Consider the following 23,093-nt stretch of genomic DNA (forward strand, 5'->3'; position numbering starts at 1 on the left):
AGCGCCCCCATGAGCTGAACTGCAGGCTTGCCGCCTATTCCCGTTCTTTTTTCTCTCCTATCAGCCACTTGAAACAGGGGTTGCTTTTTGCCTTTCCTTCGAGGTTGTCCGCAGCCTCATCGCCAATCTTGCGACTGGTCTACAGAGCATATATAGATGGCATCACGGACCTTGTTTGGTGGGAGTAGACGTTTTTGCCATAACGCCATCAAACACCAACATCTAGCGATCTTTGTTATATTTCCACCGCTCGTTGCCGTCAAACATTGGTCAATATACGATTAGAGGTTGTACACAATGAATCAGAACCGTGCCACCGACAGAATGCCTCCCGGGTCATCACCTGGACAGGAGGAGGCTGATGGCCAAATCCACCCACAAGAAGAACAAGTGTTCCCGTCTCGATTAGACCATGATGTTCGACCTCGGCCACCTTCAGATTGGGATGAAGACTCCCTCCAAGACGATGATACGAGATCCAGCGACACTCCTGGATATGCCCCGGTCCCTGGTGATTCCAGCAAGTCCAAATCCGAGCCAAAGTCGGCTGACAAGCACTCCTGGACCATGGAAATATCCTTGATGGCCCTTGGTATTGCTGCCGTGGTAACATCTACGGTGCTACTGTTTTACGCCGATGGGCGGCCTTTGACGGATTACAACTTCTTCATTTCCTTCAACACCCTCATCTCCATCCTGGCAACTATCGCTCGCACCACGCTTGCATTCGCTGTAGGCTCTTGCCTAGGGCAGTGGAAATGGAACTGGTTTGGCAAACGATCCGACACCCCACTGATATTCGAGAGCTTTGATGATGCAAGCAGAGGTCCCATGGGGAGCTTCTGGCTCATCTGCCGCCTACGAGCTCGGTAAGTGCGACCCACCCGCATCGTCTTTTTCTCTCTTCCCTTACTCCCCCCTTTCTCCCCCCCCCCTCTCTCTCTCTCTCCGTGTGCATCTTTTCTAACAATTATTCTACTTCACTAGCCACTGGGTCACCATTGGGGCGCTCGTAACACTGCTCATTTTGGGCTTCGAGCCATTCATGCAGGCGGTTATATACACCGAAGGGAAGATAATAACGACTCAACCCCAAACTGCCCCTTCAATCGGGACCAGCCATCGTCTGGATGTTGGATCGACTAAACGGATCAAGCCAGCCAGTACGACTGCATTTGGATTTAGGAACCAAAGGTATACGTACGCATCCGCCCAGTACCGCCGAGAGCCTAGTAAAGGATTGGCATCAGCCGTAACTCGTGGGTTTAATGCCAACGACCCGCGCGACGCAGTGTCGTTCATTTGCACCACCGGCAATTGCACTTGGCCCGTCTTCACGTCGATATCCGTATGCAGCGCCTGCAACGACGTCTCGGACCACCTTGTGGTCAGTGAACGAATCGGGAGAGACCTGGGCAATATCCAAGTCCTTGGGATTCATAACGATGGCCGTTACATCACCCATGCCCTGCCCGATGTGAATCTCACGAATTTGGTCGAGCCGACGTACGTCGAAGCCGTAGGGCGCCGTGCTCAGATCAAGGACTCTGTGGTAGCTGCATATATGTCTGCAAAAGCACTCGATAACCCCGGGAGGACCCTCACGTTTGCTGAACTCAACACGATGATTGTAGCGGTGGGCCGTATCAGTGCAGAGCCGGCCTACGCCAACCAGTCGAGACCCTGGAATCAAACCCGGTCTACGGCTACGGAGTGTGCTCTTTACTTTTGCGCAAACGCGTACAAATCTGAAGTCCGCAGCGGGAAACTCCATGAAGATGTCGTGGCGTCCTGGTCGAATAGAGTGCCAGATTCATACCACCCCATATGGGACCAACGTCTAACAAACACCTCCTATGAAGAGTACATTTGGAACGCCTACGAGGATTTCACAAACTACTCGCTTAATACTGGCGATGCAGACTACACCCTAGATGACCTTCAGCTGCAGATTCCCCGGGCAGAAGCGCAGAGTCGTGGACTACCTGGTAACGCTACCCTGATCTTCAACATCACCCAGAACACCCTCGGCAGTATCCTACCCTTTCTCGTATCCAACTTCTTCCAAGATCCGCTGGTCTACGGCGAGTCGGACCTCGGGCCCATTGTCTCGCAGACCCTGCACGAGAGCGACAACCTCTCTGCGACGTTCGCCGGCACGGCCACGGCCATGTCGATCTGGATCCGCGACAACTCCAACATGACGCACGCAGGCAACCAAGGAGATTGGGTGCTGCACATCCGCGTGCGTTGGCCCTACGTGACGCTCCCCGTGACGGTGGTGCTCTTGGGCTGCAGCTTCGTCTTCCTATCCATGTGGGAGACCCGAAGGCTGCGGCTGCCCCCGTGGAAATCGGATGTGCTGGCGACACTGACACACTCGCTTGATGTAGAAGCGCGGGAGCAGCTACGGGCGGCGGCATTACAGGGGCGTATGCGCGAGAGGGCCAAGGGGATGGTGTTGAGTTTCGAGGACGACGCTGGCAAAGGATTGCAACTCAGAGAGCAAGATCGACGCCCGTCCGCGTGAGTCGTGGCCTAAGATACTGCTTCCAACATGCTCATTGCCCATCATCAAATTAGATATCGCAATCTAGTGGTAAAGGTAACATCGAGGTGATCAAATGAGTAACACAAGTTCACGAGTTCTAGAACTTATGACTAGCGAAAGTAGGACACGGACAACAACATTGACTCTTGTCTGCTCTTCAAATTGTACTGGGTAATTGAGAGGATAACACAGTTATGGGAAGAGTGAAACTCGAACAGTGCAAAAAGACCTAATGCGGCAAAGCTGGGCTTAGTAGCACTTGTTCAAAACACAGTACTGCAAGTCACAAATGGCAATGACGTATGAATGCACTCTTGAAACCGTCGCGGGCTGAGGTGGATATATGGATATGCATTTCTATGACATTGCCGAACATGAAACATTGACATTCTGTCAATATACGAAGCAAATGCCCAACACCTAATTCCCCTATGTTCCTTGACCTCCCAATCAACCAGCCAAGCCATTGGATATCCAAACCCCATGCGCCAGTCCCATGCACTAAACCAGCAATAAGAACCCCCAAATCAGACAGCATATGTACAGCAACCAAGAAGATCCATTCATCCTTACTTAAGCAGCAATCGGTCCAAGGCTTCCTGACAAATCCAGCTGATCCCCAATCTCTAGTCCCACGAAGCCGTCCTCAACGACCCAGCTGCGGCCCTTTTCGCTCTGGTACAAGGCCTCGCAGGCACCGCCCACGACCAGGAGCCCTGGCGGCCGGCTACCTTCTTGCTCGATGGCCTCAACGACGCGGGCCAGGGTAGTGCGGATAACTCGTTGATCGGGGCAGCTGGCACGCTCGATGACGGCGCAAGGCGTGCTCAATGGCCACAGCGGTCGCCTGGGAGTTGTTGTTGTTGTTGTGGTAGATGGTTCATGGACTGCTGCTGCTGGTTGCTCTTCGCCCGAAGACAGCTCCTTCACAATTCCCTTCTCAGCATCGGTGTACTCGGTAAGCTCCCCAACCAAGGCAGCGATCCGGTGCAGCGCCATCAGGAAAACTACGGTTCGCGTGGCCACGTACTCCGGCGGGTTCGGCGGCTTGCCCTTCTTGCCCGTTCCAGTGCAGATGAGTACCTGATCCGAAACGTCTCGCTGCGTCGCCGGGATGCTGGAGAAGAGGGGCGCCGACAGAGCGCTCGTGATGCCCGGCAGGACCGTGACGCGATCGCCCAGACCGTGTTGTCGGAAGTAGGCAACCTCCTCGCCGCCGCGGCCATAGATGAAGGGATCGCCCTGCTTGAGACGGAGCACGGCTTTTCCTTCGCGCACGCCCGCGATGGCCATCTGCTGGAGCTCTTCTTGGGCGGCGTCGGCATTGCCGGGGAACTTGCGGGCGATGTGTACAGGCGTTCTCCGCGGTATTAAGTCGAGAACCCCCGAGGGTACCAGTTTGTCGGCTAGGATGAGGTCGGCGGTTTGTATCGCCTTGTGTGTGGCTTGTGTTAGTAGGTCAGGGTGGCCAGGACCTGAACCAGCAAGAATGACACGACCCCTGGCAATGGGGTTGGACTTGGCTGTAGGACGGCCGATGGACTCGGGCGCATTGACTCCCTCGTAAGACTTCAGTATGCCTGCCACATCTTCATCGCTAACCGCTGCAAGACGCTTGAGCGGCCAGTATTCGCAAACCTGACTGAGCCATCGCATGCGCCTGTTCTTGGCTGCGTCAAGATCCGCCTCCGACACTAGCTTGTTGAAAGTAGCAGTCTGGTCGAGAGAATCGTCCAGCTCTCCACCATCCGCCAGCGCAGAGTGCAGCAAGTGATCTTCTTCCTGTATGCGCCTTCGAGCATCGCCCAATCGTGTACATGCTGCTCCTAAATCTTGAGGGAGGGAGGCGGCGATCTCGCGACGGATTCTGGAGGCTAGTTTGCAGCCGCGGCCATTGGTCGTAACGCCGATCTGTAAGGGGCCATCGGTATGTGTGGAAAGGAGGCTGAAGGTAGATAGTTGGGGTGAGTCGACAACGTTGACGGGAATGCGATTGCGCTTGCAGAAACTCGATATTTGGGCGCCTGTGAGCGGTTCATGTTAGTCGTAGTGAACAAATACAAGGGGTTTTTTCTTGTAAGTCTTACTCTGCGGATCTCGGGGTCCTGAAGTGACAAAGATGGCATCGACGACGCCCCCCAAGTCGTCGCGCCCCAGGGTTAACGCATCGTTGTCTTCGAAAGCCTTCTTCACCCATTTCACTTCCCCCGCATCGACTCTCTTCTGTAAAGCATAGTGTAACTCGGCTGTGGCTGGCGCGATCAAGAACGGGCATGCGCCGACGCTGAAAGATTGGGCGCAACGGGAGGCGGCCAGGGGGTTCGAGCCGACGATCAGGTGGACATGCGACCGCGCATCAGTTGTCGTGAGCAAGGAGATGTGGCTCGCCATCATCAGCTTTGATGTAGGTCTTTCTATGCCTACTTATCCAGCAAGAGCCAGTGTGACAAGTAGAGGCAGAGATGTTCAAGAGTCTCAGATGGGGACAGACAGGAACGAAAGGCGGCAAGGGCTAGCTAAGATGTAGCAAAGCAGTCGCTTGCGATGAATAGAGACAACAATGCTGTTGATGCGACAGAGCAAAGAGAGGCAGAAGAGAAGTAAATCAATAACTTAGGGGTCACTCCAAGTGAAGTATGAATCTGCCAACGGCCTAATAGCCCCGGGGGAGTCTGGCAATCTCGACTTAGACATCTCCGGGATCGCACGAGTCGGTGATGGACTCTAGTCACTAGAAGGAGGGAGTTCGGCCCCACGTAGAAAATGTTGCGATGGCGCAATTGCGATTAGCAAAGCCCGAAGCCAGAAGCCAAGATGGGTTTTGATGACCAATCCCATGGCCAAATCGCGCTTTCCGACCTCAGATGGTGGGGTGAGTCTTCCGCGGGGTATTTCACCACTTGACCAGTGGCGCCACTGAAGGAGGGGGACAGGGACTTTCTACAGGCGGCTCTAGCCCTGCAGCATAGGCCCTGTGCTCGGCGGTTGGCGCCCGCGATAAGGCTGGCACTCGGGCTCCTTATCGCACCAATGGCGGCAAGGATCAAGTAAGCCCGCCTGCTTGCCGCGGAAGTACCAACGGAGATATGAGTCTGGATGAGGTCGACTAACAGACATCGTGCATGGCTCTGGCTGGCAGGAAGACAGGCGTTAACTTCACTGTAAATATCAATTCTCAATATAGTGACATTGGCTTGAGTTTCTCTATATTTGTTTCCTTGTTCATGATTCGTAGCAGCGAGTTAAGCGCGATTGTTTGATCTGTCTTCAGGCTGTCATGCAAAATGGCGTATCATCTGGGACTTGAAGCCATTCAGAGACTTCCAGAGGGTGCTACCAGGTCAACCAGGCCCGCTGGAACTGAACACAAAGGGATTTCTGGGAAAGTTCACTCGTCTGTCTTGGAACTCTTTCTCTTCAATTCTTGTCACAATTGCTATGTACATAGTTATCCATAGTAGTAGCATTCAATTCGTTCACTATTCATTTAGGGGATTGGGCACCTGGATTCAGGGGGTTGTGACCTCGTTGGCGCCCCAAGTTCTTGTGTTGTTAGCGCAGTTCTCAGTAATGGCTGGACCCATAGTGCTGTATAGAGTGCCTGCCTTTTTACAGAGCCAGCATCAATGGAAAGAAGGCACGCGGGCAGGCAGACGCTGGAACCCATTGCAATCATATCTGGATCTCCCATCTGTTGTGTCAACCTGTCTGAATGGTCGTCCCATTGTGTTCTTCGCAAGAACCCGATAGAACCCCCAGGCAGTAATTCCTGCCATACGTTTTTTTCGTCCCATTTCGCCATCAAACCATTGTTGGTTGTTGACAGACTGATAATCCTCTTCTCTGCGAGTGAATCAGCACGGTAAGTTTTCCCAAATTCCAGGAACAAACATGCTGCTTGCTCGGTCATCACTGACCAAACCCTTTCACTCTTTGCAGCATACCTGATCTGACTCTCGTCGCAAAACTTGTAGACACAAGCATCGCCATTTGAGATTCAGACTCATCCTCCGGTCGGCAAGATGTGTGTAATCGTCTACTGCCTGTGTGAGGAATGCCATCTCGGATACCCGAGCCACACCCTGTTCTGCGAGAACTTTCGCCCACCATACCAGTTCTGTCCATCGAGTACCAGGTTTAACTTCGTCATCATCGCGCCCGAACAATGCTTGCTGTTCCCAGAGCATATCCAGATGGAAACAACAGGAGTCCAGGTAGTCAATTTTCATGACAACAACGGCCAGGTTGTCAGCCAAAGACGTTGTGAGGGTTTCGTCCAGACAGGTGCCATTGCGGATTATCTCGCAAACCAACAACAACAGCAGCAACAGCCAAGAAGCCCGCAGCAATCAGCGTCTCTGCACCGGCCTACACCTCATGCTGAATCAACATTTCAGACTTGGGGCGCAACAGGCTCAGGCTATGCTGTCGCAGCACCACGCCATACCCCTACACCACCGACGGTCGAGCCCTACTTCACACCATCTTCTCCCATCCCTGAAGCTGAAGAGGAGGCAGAAGCCAGCGCAACAGCCGAGTTTGCGGACCAGCACCAACAGGTAGATGAAGCACTGATGACCTACCGAACTTCAACCCAATCCATTCCTAGTAGAGGTAGAGCGATGGAACGGATAGACACCGTCCACAGTTCCGCCTCAGATACAGCTTCTGGTTCCGTTTCCCGTCCAGGTTCTCAGCTGGCCGCCCGTAACAGGCGATCGAGTTCTGTACCGGCAGAACCGACCGAAGGAGCCCAGGGCACGAGTTCAGCAACAACCTCCAGGCTGAATCCCGCACTGCCACCGTTTTACCCTAAGAAGCAACCGGGCACTCCTAGCAGCAAGAAGAGTAGCCCAGTAAAGACCGGAAGCAGCAAGAAGAAGAATAAGAAGGGCAAGCAACCGGCAACAATGGAAACGCCGGTAAAGGAGTCCGCTACACCAATAGAAACGCCAGCAAGAGAGCCAGCCACAGAGCAGGAAGTACCAGGCTCCGCCGTCGCACCCATGACGCAGAGCACGATGCCGTCATCGCCCGCCTTGTCCGTCGCTGCCAATACCACCACGACGGTTGCTTCAAGCGATACACGGAGTCCTTCTGTCCGCCGTCCAACCGTCATCGAGGCCAGCGAGTTCCCTTCCCTGGAAGCAGCGGAACCACCGCAGATGGCAAGCACCGACAGACCCGCGGTACGATCATGGGCGTCCATCGTTGGTCCGAGGAAGCAACAGCAGAAACCCCTTCCGGCCCAGAGGAAGCAACAGAAGCCGCCGCAGCAACAGCTGAATAAGCAAGCCAGCGGCCAGTCGAATAATGGATCGCCTTCGGCCGACCAGTCGGATAACCAGGGCTCTGCTGTCATAACCAAGCCGGCTCGCAGCTACAGTGCCGCACTGTCAAGTGGAAGCAACGTACCCGCGAAGAAGCCAGTCAAAGCAGCCACGAAGGAGGACTGGCCAGCTCCCCCGCCGTCATGGGGTAAACGTCCGTCGACCGAGGGTGGTAAATGATTATTACCACTGGCCAATGATTATGCCGTTGAATAAGCCGGAAGCGTGCCGGTGATTATTCTGATTTTGCTATTGGCGGATGGAATAAACGAATCATGTTGTCCCATTTGCTCCAGTTGTGCTTCGGAATTCGTCGCAATTGTACCATTAGATAGACATCGGAATAACCAGATTAGTTTCCGATACTTAGAGCACCCCAATGGAATGATTAGAGCGCCTCAATGGAATGATCAGTGGTATAAACGCCCAGTGTCTATAACATACGAGGGTAATAACCTGATTATTACTCTTGAATCATTACTGTGCCAGCTGCCCGAGAATGCCTGGACGCTTGGTTAGTCCAGTGTGATGCCCCTAATGGCTGTGCCTACCAGTTAGACATGGATTACTTGAAGAGAGGCTGGCTGATGCAGAGACTTCTTTGTCAGAATGGAGCAAGGCTGCTGATCAAGAGGGCTAAGGCATTGATGACAATCTTGGTGAGAATGACAAGTACTTAATGTGCGTCTTAGCGTGTGCGTCAACGACCGTCGAGAATCCTCTCGCACGCGGGGCATTAATATGCCGAACTATCGCCATACGTTACCGAGAGCTAAACGGTTCGGACAGCTAGCGCTTCATAGCGGCGTTGCGGCGGGCGCTTGTGTGCCTGGTCGACCCGGCATATAGGAGCCATGCGTAGTGCCCGCCCGCACGTGGTGGATATATATGATGAAGTTGATGATAAGTAGGCGAGACCACTTGCCTTTAGACGCACCAGGCGTCTCAAAGGATGTACATGAGGAACTGCACACCATAAGTGTATCATAGACGTGGGTGGCTTTGGCTATGTATCAACTGACTGCGGCATATCACACGATGCCGCGTGAGCACCTACACTCTGAGTTAGCGACGAGTGAGTCAAAAGCCTTACGGCCATGTGCCTGGCAAGTGCTGCGTTTTGTGATATGCCAGGCACATCGTCGAAAAAGCCAGCGAGCAGGTAGTAATGTGATAGAGGCGAGCATGGGACATGGCAAACTGCAAGGGGGCTGCTCTGTTCTCGCTGGCAACCACTGCTGCTGTTGGGCCGCAGTCGTTGGGCCGCGTTTCTGATACCGAGGTTATTCCCATCAACATCTGATACCCCTCTAGACGGGCCAGTGCCCAGCAAAGAAGGCATGAAGCAGCTGGAAGATTCGGTGAAGACTTCAAGTGACGCGGCGGGCAAGGATGACGGCTGCTGTCGTTGTCGCCGAATCACCCCGCCAAGGCGGAATCGCCCGAGTGCTGCGACGCTGTTTGATGACGATGGGCAAAATACAATTACAACGACTATGGACGCAAGCGACGATCGATGGCAATACCCATGCGAGTGACCATTGGGTGGCAGGGTGGCTCATCAGAGAACCAAGGACGAAAGGGAGAATGGTGAAGCGAGCTGCTGAAGCGAGGTCAGGTTAGCAAACACACACGATATCGCCACCACTACGAGACAAGCTGCCACTACTCGGAGAAACAGAAGCGGGAAGCGGGAGCTAGGCAAGTCTGCGTCGGTTACGGCAGACACAGCCACTGTGGCGATAATGAATACATAGTAGCGACAAGGCGGGTGCTAGTGGCGGGCGACACTGACGCGCGGGCGGCAACAAGCTGGTCTGAACTGGGCGCGGGGTGGTTTCGAGACACCACGTCAAAGTAAAGTCACATTTCTGGTCACATCACCAATGCACCAAAAGCCGAACCGAGTCAAGATCGTCAGGGCGGCCGTCCATGTGCCCCGTGGTGCGACGGTAGCGGCATGGAGAGTTCTAGAACGCTGGTGGCTTGCGTCCCCTGGTCTTGGCTTGCACATTGCCCCGGCCGACAAGGAGTTCGAAGTTGACAGACGGGACGGCTGCTACTAACACGTGAAGGTGGCAACAAACGTCCTTTCCCGCTATTGTAGTTACTGCATATGTAGTTGTGTGCTGCTCAGCCCGCGTATTAGTATTGTGAGGTGGTGGATTATCGGATACGATGAACTGCTAGTTAATTGCGACTCTGGCTGGGGCTTTGTGCTGGGGCGTCCCAGAAGAACGGAACGGCATGTGCTTCGCTGCTACCTAGTGGACGTACACCAACACGTACCAACCAACAAGATGCTTGGCCAGCCGAACGCATTACCACTTTCCTTGTGCCGTGCCTTGTGATTGACGGACACGCAGTCCCAACGGAGCATGCAATGCATGCGTGGACTAAAAGGTCAGCCGCGGGGGACGTGGTAGGCGGTTACATGTATGTAGGTCGGTTCATGCTAGGCAACGGGGGCGGATCAACGTCGCATTCACTGATTTCATCAATCAAATGGCTTTTTCGTCGCCGGTGGTCCTCCGTATGGTCCCCCAATCCGGTAACAACGGCATCTGACGATACGGCAACACACAATCACCCAAGCGTTTTGTCGAATTTTTGGCCCTTCCGCACTCTCCCTGTTTGCTTTCCGCGCCGCCCCTCCAGTGAAAGTCCAATGTTTCAACCAAGCTAGGCTGCTAGGGGCTTCAAGCCACTACCTGCACCCACCCGTTGTCTTCGGCACGAGTTAAGCGGCGTGGCGGCAGTGGCGGAGGCAGCGTTTCGTCTTCTCGCCTTTGGATTTGAGATGGATCTACATATGGCGCGCGAATGCGCTTCATCAATAGAATGGCATGTGGAAGTCACAAGGTACGCATGTCTACTACCTACCTACCTGTCATTATACCAAGAGTAATTTAAGTATTGATGACAGAGCAGAACCGGCCAGTTCGGGTGAGACGAGAAAGACACCTGGCAGTTTCGCGCGCGCGCAGCGACCAGTCAAATAGTCACGATGGTGGCATCCGACTCAGGCAAGACGAATCGCAGGGCGCAAGCCTAGAATAGCATACAGGTGGACTTGGCAAAACAGTCTGGTGGTAGATGCCGTCGGATGCATGCAAGCTGTCAGAAATGGCTTGCATATACATAGTAATAAAGTCACGCAGTGGTTGTTGCTTCTTTATTGACTCGATGCAGGATTCGCGGTGGGGGCCCACGGATCAAGCCAGCAAAAGCACGCTGCATGCGCAATGCCCCTTCTGTGCAGTGTGCAGTTGGCAGCAGAGCCAGAACAATTCCCTCGTTATCTATGCTTTTCCCGCGACGAGGAGGAGGGAGTAGAAGCCGACGGGAATAAACAAAAGTATTGCACGGATATGATGCCTGCTGCTACGCATGCTGCGGAACGAACGACGATGTTGTCATAACACCGCAAGTCGGTGTATATATTGTTGGGGCGGAGGGGTATAGGGCCCCGAAAAAGCCCGCTTGGGGCCTGCAGGGTCCTATTAATCTTGAAGTGGGCTGGCCGGATCTCATCACGCACACGCGCGTGCGCGCGCAGACCTGGTTGGTGATCTTATAGGTAGGCTCGTAGGGATGTTGTATATTTGGCATGTGGTGGCATGCCAATGTAGCTGACATACGCGCCTGGTGGACGAAAAGGTCCGACGCCTTGTGGATGTGGTAATTCCGACTCTTCAGATGAATTCCTCAATATGGCGCACTTATTATATAAGAGCTCCTTCTTAGCTCACGACGTGGAGCAAGTAGGTATTCGGAGAGACGTCCGCGCAGAATTCGGGCTCACTTGTCCCCTATCAGAGGATGCGGCTACTAGGTACTATACCGTAACGACCTCTCGGGATGGATAGCAGCAAGCGGGCTTGGCCTACAGTAGTAGACAGAGTAGCACGGAGGGTCCAATCCAATCCAGGACAGGGTACAGCGTCTATGTAGGTACCGAGTCAATTGGTGGTGGTGCCTACTGTACTGTAATAACCCCCGTCCCTACCTAAGGTAGTAGTGGTAGCTAACGATATGGGGTTGACTGACTAGAAAGCTGCCTTGGTGCTGCTTGGGTAGAAGCTATCGTGGGCGCAGATGGATGCTCAGCGAAAAATCTCGAAGTTTCCGGAGCTATCGCGAACAGACTTCTGCCGACCGGAACATTCATACCATACCCACTAGCGAGACATATAAGCTTATAAAACACGAGGCAGTGGGCTCATTTAAAGCTGAGACTGACATATGTATGTCCCATTGAGGGAATCCAATCGCCATGCCATGGGGAGAAGAGCGCCCCGGGGGTTGAAAGTCGAAAGTACCATACATCAATACCCGCACTAAACGGACTGATCAGCAGCTCCCAATATGATATGAGGCCCTACACATTGACGTATCATCAGCACCTAGCAAATGCCGAAACGAGTTCGGGGAAATAGATAAGTAAGTCGAAGAGGTAATTGGTAACCTAAGTCGGGACCCGACGCTCGCGTGCCCCAGAGAACCAGAGAAGCCCCGTCCCAAATGGTGCGGTATGGTTTCGAGCAGCAGCTACAGAACAGAAGCAAAGAAAAAAGGAACACCAGTGAGAGAGAGTGATACTGCTAGCGCGGTTCATGTTAGAAAGACCAGCCCGAGTCCACTGTAACGGGACCCGCTACATACCACTCAACGCAGCCAGCCAAGCTAACGCTGGACCCCTACCAATCAGCGCTTGGGCGGAGCGTTTGTTCCGACGCTCACCCTCGCCGTCAATTTGAAGGGCTGGAGACTGCAGAAAAACCAGGCAGTTCGAGCAGAGAGGTACAGCAGCGGCAGGCAGAATTATCGACCGTTGGCTGAGCTGCCTTCGCTAATTCCTCCTCTGCTGTGTGCAGTTGAAGAAGATAGAATGCCTCTTCCTTTGTCTTCTCGCCTCCTCTCCCGGTGTTGCCGCATTCGCCTGTCGAGATCATCGAGGGGTTTACGTACGCAACAATAGCAATACCCCCGAATGCCTGCTGTTGCTGCCGCTGTTGCTGTTGGTGCCTCTGACTTGTTCATTGGTAGTCGTTGCAAGTCGCAACATCTGGAGGTGCTGTAGCTGTCGGATCGCTGCTGCGGCCAGTGGCGAAATTTACTGACTGCATTCACCTACCAAGCCATGCGACACACCCATACTTGTACACACACCCACACATACGCCCACACACAAGCATCCATACCGTTTCCGTCCCCTTCCAACGGTACCCTGGTCCTTCCTTACATCCAGTCCGACACAGAGGGCTATAAGTTGAAGCCACGTTCAGCCATAGCATACCAGCCACATTTCAACATCTCTCTGCTGTTATGCCCCTTCAACATTTAATATCGACTTCCTCCCTTCTCGGAGACGACCTTCTCTTCCCATCGCCCAACCCTACTGCCGCTGTTGTCGTCGTCGCTGGCTTGACAGCTATTCATGTGCGCTGAGCACACGGCCGTATGCCCTGTCTGCGGGAAGAGGTATCTGGTCTATGTCCGCTTCTGCGACGCCTTTCGTCCCCCGCTACTCACTTGCCCCACGGGCAGCACCATAGTCACCATTGAAATGAATGAAGGCCAATGCCCAAGTCCAGTCTGCCCCTTTAGTCGCACGGGCGGCTGCCAGGTGATATGATCACCGCCGAACAAGCCACTCGGGGACACCAAAAGGCCAACAACGCCGAAAACAACAACGCTCCATCAGCGACACATTTGGAGTCTCCTCGCATCGCTTAGAGCTTCTGGCCCGTGGGACTGGTCTCGACAAATTGATCCAGTCCTTGGTACTCGGGGACCTCAAAGTCATACTTTTTGGCAATCGAGGGGGAAACGAATCTGCGGCACATTAGACGAAGGACTTGATGGAATGGATTATCCGGGCACCCGAAGCACACTCACCTTCCACCGACAAAATGGCGCCCTTGGAAATGCTTCACCAATGGCTTGGGGGCCGTCAGGCTGATAAGGAACTCTGGGTGGAAGGAACTGCCCACGCCTGACTTGGGAGGACCCTCCTCGATGTTCCAGGACGACGGCGCATCGACCGAGGTCACAGGCACCTTGGTCTCTTCGAGGGCCTTGATCACGACCGGAAAAAGTTCACGAACCTCGCCCGAGAAACTGAAGCCTTGAAACAGAGGAAAACAAAGACTACCGTCAGCGTTTTGGGATCTCATTCGAACTGCGACGCACAAGATACGACAGCACATACCGAAGATAGCGTCGACAATATGGTCAGTGGACTTCAGAGCCGAGGGAAAGTCTTCGACGAATGGGACATCGAGGTCCTCGAGTTGCTTAGCCAGTCGCTGGCATCGAGCTGGTCAGCCGTGGTCATATCGGATGCATTTCTGAGCTGAGGGAGGAGGTGTTATAGCAGCAACGAGGGGAGGATTCACGAATGGTGACCTGGGGGAAATCTTGTGGTTCTCTCATGGTCATGAGTTGATGAGTACATGAGTGGTTAATGATGATACACGAGGACATGTATACATAGACTCAGGAGATACACATTTCACACTTGCTGTTTAGACAGACAATTGAAAGACTCTTCTCAAGGCCCGGTGTATCGTGACAGTGCGGCTTACCTGGTACAGGTCACTCTTGCTGCGCTTGGGATAGTATATGGTTGGCTGGTAGCCATAGTGCCGCAAGTGACGGGCAGCTACCAGACCGTCGCCGCCTAGGTACATGATGCAGGTCAGGTCTGTGTACTGATTAAGCTGCTCTCTGGCACTGGCGACTTACCATTGTTTCCTGGGCCACAGGCCACGAGGACTCGGTTGCCCTTGTTCAGAGGATGTACGCGATAGACGACCTGGGATACGGAGAGGCCGGCAAGTTCCATGAGCTGGTCGATGGAGAACGCGCCAGTGCTCATGAGCTCCTTGTCTAGGGCGGCGGCCGCTTTGGCGGACAGGGTCTATGCAGGCCCATTGGTCAACATCAACGAGGAGTCGACGATGCGGGTGCGCTGCCGAAGGTCAACATACCTTGAGGGCCATGATGCGTCTGGTATGGAGGGTTTTTTGGTAGGTTAGTAGTAATGGACAGGCTCAATAGAAACCAAAGAGAAACTGGAAGATTGGTCTTGGGCGATAGATATCAATTGAGGACTGATGATGAGATGTAGTTGGTGTTCACCCTTTCGCACGTGCTGTTACATTCCGAGAACTGCGACTGACGTCATTCTCGAGTGTGCACCTCGATCGAGGGTCTTCATACCTTTTGCTCCATCCACAGTCGTCGATGCCGACTTCAGGCTCTGAAATCCCCCCACACGTGATGTACCCAACTCAATTGAGCACCAATCAAACACACTGACCCACACTTTGGCATGAGCTCTTCCTTCCTTCCTTTCATAATGTTCACTCGGCACATCAAGAAAGAAGGAGGTAGTCAATCGAAGTTGCACATCTGAACACATTTTGCTTCTCGTCCAAACTGCATGTTTCGTTTCTGGCGGACGTAATTGGATATCTGCTTGTATAAGTATACTGCCTGTGAATACAGACACACCTGACCCAGAATACTCATTTTCCATATGCTACCTATCATAGATAGCAACATGATATTTGGAGCGACCCCTCATAGTTCTGGTAGGGCAGGTGCAATAGATGATCGTTGATGTGACTTCTTCGATATCAGCTCGGCAGTGGTGTTGCTAGTGGCAGGGGATAGCTCAGCGATAACACTAAATGTGCTGTCCGGCAATTCACTGGATTGCAGCTTGATAATTCGCTATCAACACGATGGATATCTAGAAAGGGAATTTATGTATCTGAATAGCTCGATAATAGGTATATGTAGTAGGTATTGGTTCGAAGACAACCGACAATCACCATCAATCAGACGAGCGCAACACCATATCAAATCGATACCAGCCAAATGCCAAGTATCGCCTGCCAGCATTGCAAGAGGTCCCCACTGACCAAAACGGTGCTTCACACATGCACAACTACAACTAAGAGTACTTGAGATTCCAGCCAAAGGTCCAGAGTGAGCTCCTTCAGCTGGTTCTGATTCTCGTTTTCTTCTTCTTCTTTATTTCAGTTCCCGAATGCGAATTTAAAGACATACAACGGGTCTGATATGCCACCTGCAGCTTGAGGCGAGGCCCTGACAGCACCGTTTAGTGTGGCAGCCACCAGCAGCCCGTCCCATAATTCCGAATTAATATTTGGTAACGACTTTTAAAGTTAGTGGACCCAAGGACCCCGCGTCAGACGACAGCAACGATTTTGAAGGGCCGGAGCTAAACGGCGGGGCAGCACTTTCGTTTCGTCAGGCAATTCGTGCTAAGAGAGCTGGGCCTCCAGCGCGAAGAAGGGGGGCAAGCTTGCATTTTTGATGTTTTCGTTTTCCCGAATTCTGAATGAAACGAAATCCATACCAACATCACTACAGGCATCATGATGTCCGCACAGCTCCAAGCGTCGGCCTCCCCGTCGGGGGCCGGCTCTGCCTCGACCTCCCAGCAACAACAAACAGCAGCAGCAGCAGCGGCTACGTCACCCGCCACGAACCTCGCCGGAACCAGCAAAAGCCCCTACATCCTGTCGCAAAAGGATAGCAGCATTCTCTGGCAGCTGTTCGATGATAAGGCTGTTCAGCGTGCCAAGGATGAGAACAAGCCCATCTTCCTGCATGTCGGCTACAGTGCCTCGCATTGTGAGTATCTGCCCCGCCGCCACCCCGAGATCGTACCTGGCTAATTGCAAACCTCCCACACGACAAAGTCTGCTCCTTGACCATTCAAGAATCCTTTACGAACCGCGCCGTCATTCAAGCCCTGAACAAACATTTTGTGTCCATCATCGTCGACCGAGAAGAGCGCCCAGATCTCGACACCATATACATGAGCTACATCCACTCCCTCAACAGCGCTGCGGGTTACCCTCTGAATGTCTTCCTGACGCCAGACCTCCATCCTGTTTTCGGAGGCACCTACTTCCCCGCCCCTGGCGCGCAATCTGCCGATGCTGTGACTGATGCGGCCGACGACACTCCGGACGCCCCCGACTTCCTCACCGTCCTCCTGCGCATGCGCTCAGCATGGGACGACAGTACGGAAAGGACGCGCCTTTATTCAGATGGGCGATCCAGTCTCGAAGCACTCCGCAAGTTCATGAGCGAGGGGACCTTGGGCCCTAATGATCCTAAGGGCCCTGCCGAAAAGGGACGTGTCGTGCTGGGAGAGATGGACTTGGACCATGTCGAGGAGGCCTATGAGCATATGTCCAAGACCTTTGACTACACTCATGGCGGCTTTCTTCACATGCCTACCACGCAAACCTCGTTCTTGAACGGCAGAGTCGATGTGGCCCAGCTGGAGGAGACATTTGAGTATATTAAGAAGACGCCCAGGTTTACGACACCCTCCAAGCTGTCTTTCCTGCTCAAGGCCAAACTCTTCCCCCAGGCGGTTAAGGATGTGGTGGGGGCCGACCTTTGCCAGAAATCTACCGACTTTGGTATCCAAACCCTCTTGTCCATCATCTCTGGGGGTATTCGCGATCATGTGGGCGGAGGAATCCACCACTACTCCAAGACCCGGGACTGGTCACTACCTTCATTTGAGAAAATTCTTTCCGACAATGCCCTCTTGTTGGAAGTTTTCCTCGTTGCTTGGGAAGGTTTCAAAACCGGGCCCGCCTCTGCAATGCCAGCAAAGCCAGTGATGGACGCGTTTGGTGATATGGTGTTGGAGCTGGCAGATTACCTAACCACAGCCCCCATCTTGCTGGAGAACGGAGGTTTGGCAACCAGCGAGGCGGCCGATTCGCGCAATAAGAGAGGCGACCGGGCCATGCGCAACGGAGCCTACTATCTGTGGACGAGGAAGGAGTTCGACGCCGTCTTGGGGGATGAGCGGCTGAGCGCGGTGGCCGCGGCGCACTGGAACGTCAAGGAACACGGCAATGTCGACAGCACCGACGACCCCCACGACGAATATCTCAACCAGAACGTATTGCGCGTGGCGAAGAACCTGGCCGACCTGTCCGCACAGTTCAGCATCACCCAAGAGCAAGCCGCCGGCCTCGTGGATTCTGCTCGAGCGAAGCTGAGGGCGCACCGTGAAAAGGAGCGGATCCGACCTTCCCTGGACGCCAAGGTGGTCACTGCCTACAACGGCATGGCCATTGCCTCTCTGACCCGCGCGGGCAAGGTATGCCAGACATACGGTCTTGGCAGTCCCGAGCAGGGTGCGCGGTACTTGAAGGTGGCCAAGGACGCCGCCACGTTTGTGAAGAAGGAACTCTGGCATTCCAAAACCCTGTATCGGATGTATCACGCAGGCGCCCGGGCCGACACCAAGGCCTTTGCCGAAGACTACGCCTTCCTGATCCAGGGTGTCTTGGAGCTGTACCAGGCCACCAAGGACCGCGAGTGGCTCATATGGGCCGGTGAGCTCCAGATGGCGCAAATCGGACTCTTCTACGACTTTCCACTGCAGGGGAGTGGTTGCCGCTGTGGCGGATTCTACTCGACGGCGGAGGGCGTGCCTCACGTGCTGCTGCGGATCAAGGATGCTATGGACACGACCCAGCCGTCGACCAACGCCGTGTCTACGTCGAACCTTCTGCGCCTCGCGAAGATGGAAGATGAAGATCGTGAGGGGTCTGGGGAGAAGGGCGGCGATCGCGATAGCGAGCACAATTACCAGCAGATGGCCAAGGAGACGATCAACGCCTTCGAGCCGGAGATGCTGCAGTACCCCTACCTGTTTCCCGGCCTGTTGTCCTTGGTTATCCAATTGCGACTGGGAACCCCCACTTGAGCTTGTTTTCCTCATCCCTTTCTCTTTTTTTGGAATTCACTTAGGATTAGATACCTTTTTTTCACTACGCCTTGTGTCTCCTAGGTATGGTGGGACACAATACTTTGTTATTAGAGGAGTTTAAGGGGTTTTCTGGCCTGGTCGTTGGGCTTTACCATTGATAGTATAGTCCTGGAATGACGAAGATACATGAATAACATGCGTGTGAGTGTGTCTAAGGTCCCCTTGATGGTGTTGGTATTTTTGGTGTCTGCTCCCACTCGGCTGTGCCGTGCTGTGTCGTGCTCCGTTTACCAAATATTCCTATAGTGATGTTGGCATGATGTTTGCCTTACCGGATATGGTAGCTTCCCCCGCTGGATAGACATATCACGAAGAGTGTGATACCAAAGGAACCGATGCCGCCGTCAAGAGATGTGAGTGTGTGTGCCACTATGTTCCCATCGCCGCAAAAAGAAAACTGCTCATTACCGGATTCGAACCGGTATCCGCCTCTTTGACAACTGAGGGATCCCAAAGAGTCGATTCGGCGTGCTCTACCGTTAAGCCAAATGAGACTTTGAAGTAGCGGGTGATGATGGGATGTCGGCGATTACCTTATCTTATGCTATAAATGTAGCTGTAGCAGAGGCTCTGCTATTTTGCTGGCTTGGTGAGTAACGAGGGAACTGCCGTTTATGTCTATTCGACGCATTTCTACAAACAGGTAGATGATCAAAGTCGAGATTCATGTGGGGTGTATTGATGCTACTATCACCATCGCCGGGACGTTGTGGGCGACTGATGAAATACCGTGACCAATCAGCTCAAGGGCTCTCAACAACGACTCGGGTTCTGATCAGTGGGAGTGGGTGTGTACCTCACAAGTCGCCGAGGATCCTGGCGGCATGGTGATCGGAACCGGAACCAACTCGGAAGCCAGTAAGCCTCAATGGATATGAGACAGACGATGTTCACACTTTATGAAGACAATGTATTGCTGAGACTGATCTATCTGATGTCACCGCAAACCTGGGTCGCAACGGAATGAAACCCTTCTACACAAAGCCATAGCGCCATATTCTTTTTTCACCATTAGTCCGCAGACAAATAAGAGACCCAGACCACGTTCTACAGGAACAAGCTGAACGCCAACATCACGGTAAAGAGCCCCGCCGCCGTCAAAGACGCCCCGTACGACCCCGCCGCGCCGCCCGGCGCAGCGTTCGTGGGGACCTCCTGGCCCTTGCTGCCGGTCCCTCCATTACAAGTCTCGGCCTCTCCCCCACCCAGCCAGACCTGCGGGCCCGTACCGTACCCCAGGCCGTCAGGCGACGCCACCTGCCGCGTCGCATTCGCGTCGGTGGTGAAGGGCTCGAGCGACTGCAGATTGGGGACGCGGCCCAGCAGCACCTCGAGCTGGCGGAACGCCACGCTCGGCTGGTTGGCGGGGACCATGTGCCCGCTGAAGGCCACGAGCGCGACCGTCAGCCCGCGCTCCGTGTGCGCCGTCCCCAGCACGCCCGCGCCCGCCGCCGTGCCCTTATCCGGAGTCGAGTGGTACGGCACGTACAATGGAAGCTCCGGCTTCTTCTGGAACCCGAGCTGCCCGCCCCACGTCATGTTCTGCACCGCCAGCATGGTGCCGTTGGCGATGAGGACCATGTCGAGGGCGCCGTGGACGAGCATCACGTTCTGCGTGTGCTCAATGACATTGGGGATCGCGAGCTGGTTCGAGGGCAGCGAGTCGTCGCCGTGGGGGAACACCTCGGTCGCCGTGCAAAGCATCCAGTCCTTGTCGGGGGGCGCGTGCAGGGCCGCCTTGATGGCGGTCTGGTTGAAGTAGATGGCGGGCGCGCCGTGGGGGACGTAGCCGTTGACTCCGCCCGTGGCGTCGTACGGGAGCGGGCAGCCGTTGGTGACCTGGTAGATGTTGAAGCATGGATTAATTGCCGTCATGGCGTCGTCGATGTCGGAGAGCATGGAGGCGCAGCCCTTCTGTTCCACGGTGACGTTGCCGTTGTTGGGGTCCGGCTGGGGCTGCGGGCCGGATGGGGGGTACACGAGGTACTTGTCCAGGTAATCGGCATAGCCGCAGCTCTGGTGGCGGTCGTGGATATCCTTGCTGAAGCTCTCGTTGAAGGGGAACATGCCCGGGAGCGAGTCGGTGAAGGGTACGGCCGGGATGTTTTCCGTAATGGCGTCGGTGGAGTACACGCCGTCGTAGATCAGCATGCCGCTGACGTTGAAGTACTCCTTGTCGTTCTGGTCCAGCATGCCGCTGGAGATGTAGGGGCAGTACGCGCCGGCGTAACTCTCGCCGGTGATGTAGACGGCGTAGCCTTGCATCTTGAAGACGTCGACGAAATTGCGCCAGAAGCCTCGGAACTGGTCGGCCACGTCCGTCTCGTTGTTGGCCGTGGGCTCGCCAGTGCTGTATCCGGTCCCCACGGGCTGGTCGACCCAGACCACGTTGCTCAGACGGTGCCAGCTCCAGGGATTCAGCTGGGGCGCGAATGTGCCGGGCATCCAGGTGACGGGGCCATTCTCCGCGAACAAGCCATTCATCGAGGAGCAGCCAGGCTGTGAGGTCGGAGATATTAGTCAACAGAAGACGTGGGGACAATAGGTTGGGGCACGAGACTTACGCCGCCAGTGAACCAAATGACAATCTCCTTCTTGACAGCTGCATCGGCCGAGGGGAAGAACCAGAAGAACAGCTCGCTCGAGTTGGACGAACCGATGGGAAGGCTGCCAGCGTAGGACTCGCCGATGTCAAACGTGATGTTCGGCAACTTGCTGCCGTCCACGGCAAACTCTGCGATCTCAAGTTAGCTATGCTTCCAGGTACTCAGAGGGCTGTCAATCCAGTAGCACTTACTTGTCGAGTTGTCGTTGAGGAACTGGGAGCTAAGCTGTCTCTTGGTAACATCATAGGATGTTGTCTCGAGATTCATAGCCTGCATCCGCGCATCCATCCGCTTCTTGTACTCTGCCTGGCGGCTTAGGTGCATGGGCTGATGGTGGTGGCTTGCGCCCACCGCCGCCACACACGGCAGGGCAAATGCAAGCAGTGACAGCTTCATGGCATGCGACAGGCCAGAAGTCAAGCAATACTGTACTGCTGCTGATCTGCGAACAGGTTTCTAATCAAATTTCTAATTAGAGAAATGCGATCTAAAAGATCTGAGAAAAGAAGATTGCTAAGAAACAAGCCCGTCCTCGGACCATACAAAGGAAAGGGTTGGGTTGGGTTGGGTATGGTATGGTATTAGTCCAGTTGGTTTCGCTTGCGCAGCAGCATCGCCAACCCCTCCACAAATTAATCTAGGTAGCCGAAAGCTGATCGACGGACGGGGGGAGAGCTCTGAGACAACCGGACGTGACGTCGACCACATCAAGTGCTTATGTGCTTGCTCATAGCTCATGCAGGGCCCCATGGCGACTGCAGGCCCAGCGGCGCCTTCCTGATCAGGCAACAAACGTTTCTCATGTAGAATGCGTGGAGGGCCTGCAGTTGCATCCGTTTTGCAGATCGCGGCATGGATGCTTTCATTTGAGCGAGTCATCATTTCTAGGTCGATGCAACGGTCCCCGCAAACAAGGCCATCATCCATCGTCAGGCTTACCCTTTTGTCCGCATCTTTAACCACGCATTCTTGTCTGCTTTCCTAATACCACAGAACGATGACTCGGAAGTGGCTTAGGAGGTCTGTCTCGCAAGCGTATTTTGTTTGCTTCCCCGTCCGTGATTCTTTCGTTCTACATCCAAAAAGGCGGCCGCCCGGCTGCGTGCCAATGCCAGGTACGTGTAAGGTTAATACATTCAAGCAAACATCCATCGACCAAGCCCAAGGCAAAAGGTAAACAAGCTCAGAAAGAGGATACGCCGGGTAGTTACGCCGGGAGGTTCGCTTCGAGAGTTCATGCGTCAGCATGGTGGGCATGTCGGCATGTAGGGTCACATCCCATTGCTTGTTCTGTTGCGATCGCCCGGGCTAATAAATTAGTGGGCTGGTGGGCCAGCGTGAAGACGGATGGCGGGCAAGTTACAGGCTATTGCTGCCGTTACATCGGCCCGCCTAGGCTAAAGGCCTGGGAGCCTGGAAAGCTAATGCGATTTGCCTACCATTTGTGTCGGCTTTGTTTTATCAGAAGTCAGAATACGATACAGTGACGGCGAGTCTTTGCCTTTCTTTCGAAACTATCACTGATGCTTCAAGGATCAACATGCTTCAAAAAACGCGCAGGGGATTTATCAATTTTCTGTAGATACATCGAGATACAATTACAGTAATGTTCGACGCATTGAAGTGTACCGAATTTAGGGAGAGATGTTGAGGTGTCCCTCCACCACATGTTCGAATGAAAAGAGAAGGAGAGAGAAGAGAGGAAAAAAAAAACTTGTGAAAAAGAGCAGCACCAAGGCCGGCTAGTACCGCCATCTAAG

General features: G+C 54.0%; 6 protein-coding genes across 6 annotated transcripts; 3 read left to right on the forward strand and 3 right to left on the reverse strand.

Annotated features, from left to right (window-relative positions):
• Positions 1-324: 324 nt before the first annotated feature.
• Positions 325-2,530, forward strand: PG985_012900 (uncharacterized protein; the record flags this gene model as incomplete). Its single annotated transcript, XM_066832666.1, has 2 exons — positions 325-869; positions 988-2,530. 2 exons carry the CDS (start codon positions 325-327, stop codon positions 2,528-2,530), a joined length of 2,088 nt encoding a protein of 695 aa, XP_066680716.1.
• Positions 2,531-3,124: 594 nt separating this feature from the next.
• On the reverse strand, positions 3,125-4,942 carry PG985_012901 (uroporphyrin-III; the record flags this gene model as incomplete). Its single annotated transcript, XM_066832667.1, has 2 exons — positions 3,125-4,575; positions 4,639-4,942. The coding sequence occupies 2 exons, from the start codon at positions 4,940-4,942 to the stop codon at positions 3,125-3,127; spliced, it is 1,755 nt and encodes a 584-aa protein (XP_066680717.1).
• A 1,631-nt stretch (positions 4,943-6,573) lies between these two features.
• Positions 6,574-8,061, forward strand: PG985_012902 (uncharacterized protein; the record flags this gene model as incomplete). Its single annotated transcript, XM_066832668.1, has 1 exon — positions 6,574-8,061. The coding sequence occupies one exon, from the start codon at positions 6,574-6,576 to the stop codon at positions 8,059-8,061; it is 1,488 nt and encodes a 495-aa protein (XP_066680718.1).
• A 5,555-nt stretch (positions 8,062-13,616) lies between these two features.
• Positions 13,617-14,888, reverse strand: PG985_012903 (uncharacterized protein; the record flags this gene model as incomplete). The annotated part of the gene is made up of 6 exons (XM_066832669.1): positions 13,617-13,719; positions 13,783-14,203; positions 14,283-14,292; positions 14,472-14,590; positions 14,632-14,806; positions 14,877-14,888. 6 exons carry the CDS (start codon positions 14,886-14,888, stop codon positions 13,617-13,619), a joined length of 840 nt encoding a protein of 279 aa, XP_066680719.1.
• Positions 14,889-16,298: 1,410 nt separating this feature from the next.
• On the forward strand, positions 16,299-18,664 carry PG985_012904 (uncharacterized protein; the record flags this gene model as incomplete). Its single annotated transcript, XM_066832670.1, has 2 exons — positions 16,299-16,554; positions 16,623-18,664. 2 exons carry the CDS (start codon positions 16,299-16,301, stop codon positions 18,662-18,664), a joined length of 2,298 nt encoding a protein of 765 aa, XP_066680720.1.
• A 1,110-nt stretch (positions 18,665-19,774) lies between these two features.
• On the reverse strand, positions 19,775-21,729 carry PG985_012905 (alpha/beta-hydrolase; the record flags this gene model as incomplete). Its single annotated transcript, XM_066832671.1, has 3 exons — positions 19,775-21,226; positions 21,292-21,461; positions 21,525-21,729. 3 exons carry the CDS (start codon positions 21,727-21,729, stop codon positions 19,775-19,777), a joined length of 1,827 nt encoding a protein of 608 aa, XP_066680721.1.
• Positions 21,730-23,093: the final 1,364 nt, after the last annotated feature.

This window comes from Apiospora marii, assembly GCF_038362585.1.
Source record: "Apiospora marii strain CBS 49790 chromosome Unknown utg000009l_segment0_segment0, whole genome shotgun sequence".
NCBI classification, from domain to species: Eukaryota; Fungi; Ascomycota; class Sordariomycetes; order Amphisphaeriales; family Apiosporaceae; genus Apiospora; species Apiospora marii.